Source organism: Pseudorasbora parva, chromosome 22 (assembly GCF_024679245.1).
Source record: "Pseudorasbora parva isolate DD20220531a chromosome 22, ASM2467924v1, whole genome shotgun sequence".
In the NCBI taxonomy this organism is placed as follows: domain Eukaryota; kingdom Metazoa; phylum Chordata; class Actinopteri; order Cypriniformes; family Gobionidae; genus Pseudorasbora; species Pseudorasbora parva.
In genome coordinates this window covers 38,233,904-38,236,343 of record NC_090193.1, presented here as the reverse complement: position 1 = coordinate 38,236,343, position 2,440 = coordinate 38,233,904, and the positions used below count along the sequence as shown (strand labels likewise).

Genomic DNA, 2,440 nt, shown 5'->3' with positions numbered 1-2,440 from the left:
GAACCCTTTGAGTGTGTTTACGTGCACGTTCTTAAGCCGATTGTTACCAAGGTTCCAGATAATGTTTTTCACAGTGATGTTGAAGAACCATTTTTGGTTCTTTCTTAGTGAAAAACAACCAAACATAACAAACATTGAAAAACACCACAAATAAAGAACTGTTATTTTTTGTGAGTGTGTGTGAGTGTGTGAGTTTTTTCTCTCAGTAAAATCAGTGTTTCTGTGCATTGCTTTAAGGGGCAGTCAAACTAGATAGTGAAACAAATGGAATAGCGATTTGTCTATTGCTCTCGTCTGTGCAATTTTCTTTCAGTTTTTGGTGAGAATAATTCAGTCAATTCAAAGAAATCAAGGGCAAAACCCAATGCACTTTCACTTTCAGTCAGTGCCCTCTGCATATAAGGACGAGCAGCGGTCCTCAACGACACTCCATCTGCAACTCTCAAAGCCCTCCTGATTCTCTGCAAAGATGTCTGATAACCGATGCTTAAAATATCATGAAGATGAAGATGAAGAAGAAGAACTAAGCGGTAAGGGCATTTTAAAAGTTGACCTTTTTTTTTTTATATTGATATTTTTAAAAATCAATTTTTTTAAGATTTCTTTTGAACAATTTAAACTATGTTGTGTGGAGGATTGTGTGGAATAAATCATAATAAATACAGAACTTACAGCTTGCAGGGTTGAGTAAAATCAACTCATATTCATAATGTTCTAATATTCAGTGTGAAATCAATTCATATAAAGCTATTTACACTGCATTAAAGCTCATTTGTTTTATTTGCAGATGAAGAATGTGAAAAAACTATTGAGAAAAAGTCATGGGTAGGAGCACAGAAGGATCCTGAGAAAGAGTCGAGGGTAGAAGCACAGAAGGATCCTGAGAAAAAGTCAAGGGTAGGAGCACAGAAGGCAACAGGGAAAAACAAAAACGGTGGTACAAAAAAGGCTAGGGTACAACTTGCCTCAGTTAAAGTTGATGTGATTGACACATTCAATATGATTGACACGTTTGACAGACCAGGAAGCACCCGTGCAGAAAGCAACTATGCTCGAAGTGGAACTTATGGGGGAGGTTTTGAAAACGAACCAGGAATGAGGATTCCCAAGATTGGAGCCTATGCTGAAGCAGGAGTTGGACGAGCTCGTGCTGAAATCAGTGTATTGGAGGCTGAAGCCAAAGGTCCCAACGCCTCCGCTGGTGCTGAAGCCAGTGTGCTTGGAGTCGGAGCAATGGCTCGGGCTGAAATTGCCAGCGCATCGGCTAAAGCAGGTCCAGTTGGTGTGAAACTGGGCCTTGGAGTTGATACGGGTGCTTCTTTTGGTCTGGGTGGGGTGGAGGCCAAATTCTTGGGAACTGGATTCTCAATTGGTCCAAAAACTAGTGTATCTCTTCTGGGTTCGGAAGTAAAACTGTCATGTTCAGTCATGTAGTCAGTCATGTACAGGCATTCATTACTTGTGAATATGGGGGGGTGTTTGAGTGTCTCTAAAGCCTCCATTTGAGTGCCATTGTGCCATTTTTTTGCCATTGAGTGCCAAAAATAAAACAACAACCCATTTTTAGTACAGTATCAGTATTGTTGTTGAGCTATACATATGCAGAATTATACTTTAACAATATATGGAAACATTAAAAAAATATTTTTATTTTGTATTATTTTATATTGATAGGTATGGTTGAGGTCAAACTGTATTGGCAATTTCTTTATTTCTTTCTTTTTTTTATTTTATTATTATTTCTTTATTTCTAATTAATATGAAATTGTATTATGTTTTTATGCTTGCAAAGCACTTTGAGTTGCATCCCACATATGAAAAGTGTTATACTAACATAATATGTTTATTATCATCATTGCTATTATTATAGCATTTATAATCCTACAACTGCTGGGACTTGTTTTCATTTAAGAATACATTTGGTTATGCAGTGTGTATGCTGTTGTTCACAGAACTTTCTAGATACTTTTGCCATATTTTTTTTCTCATTTATGCAATAAACTGAAAACAAAAAATAACTTCTGCAGTGTTTTATTGTTGTTGTTGTTTTTGCAGCTGTATTTCTCTTTCCATTAATTTCCATTAGATGCAGCTGTGTTTTTAGCACTCAATTGTTTTCTTTAGGCTTGTTCTTATTATTCTTATTATTTTTCTTCCAAGATTTTGGGGGCTTTTGGGGCCTTTAACATGCTCAAAACTCTTGAAAATGTGCACTACACAGGTCGGAATCTGTGGCCATTACGGCGGACCCAAATGCTTTGAAATCACCCTCTTATTTCTACCCAATTTGGTTTAAACTCCATCAGTATAATATCAAAACATGGCAGATGTAGACCTGTGAAAGCATTATTGATATCTTAAATACTGTTGCCATGGCAACACGTCAAACTTTAATAATATTTTTGGGTGTTTTTGAGACTAGCATGTTTCAAATTGCATT

The 2,440-nt window shown here is 36.6% G+C and overlaps 1 protein-coding gene across 1 annotated transcript; it reads left to right on the top strand.

Annotated features, from left to right (window-relative positions):
- The first annotated feature begins 323 nt into the window (after window positions 1-323).
- On the top strand, window positions 324-1,985 carry LOC137058259 (uncharacterized). The gene is made up of 2 exons (XM_067431502.1): window positions 324-530; window positions 788-1,985. Exons 1-2 carry the CDS (start codon window positions 470-472, stop codon window positions 1,432-1,434), a joined length of 708 nt encoding a protein of 235 aa, XP_067287603.1. The 5' UTR covers window positions 324-469; the 3' UTR covers window positions 1,435-1,985.
- The last annotated feature ends 455 nt before the right edge of the window (window positions 1,986-2,440 follow it).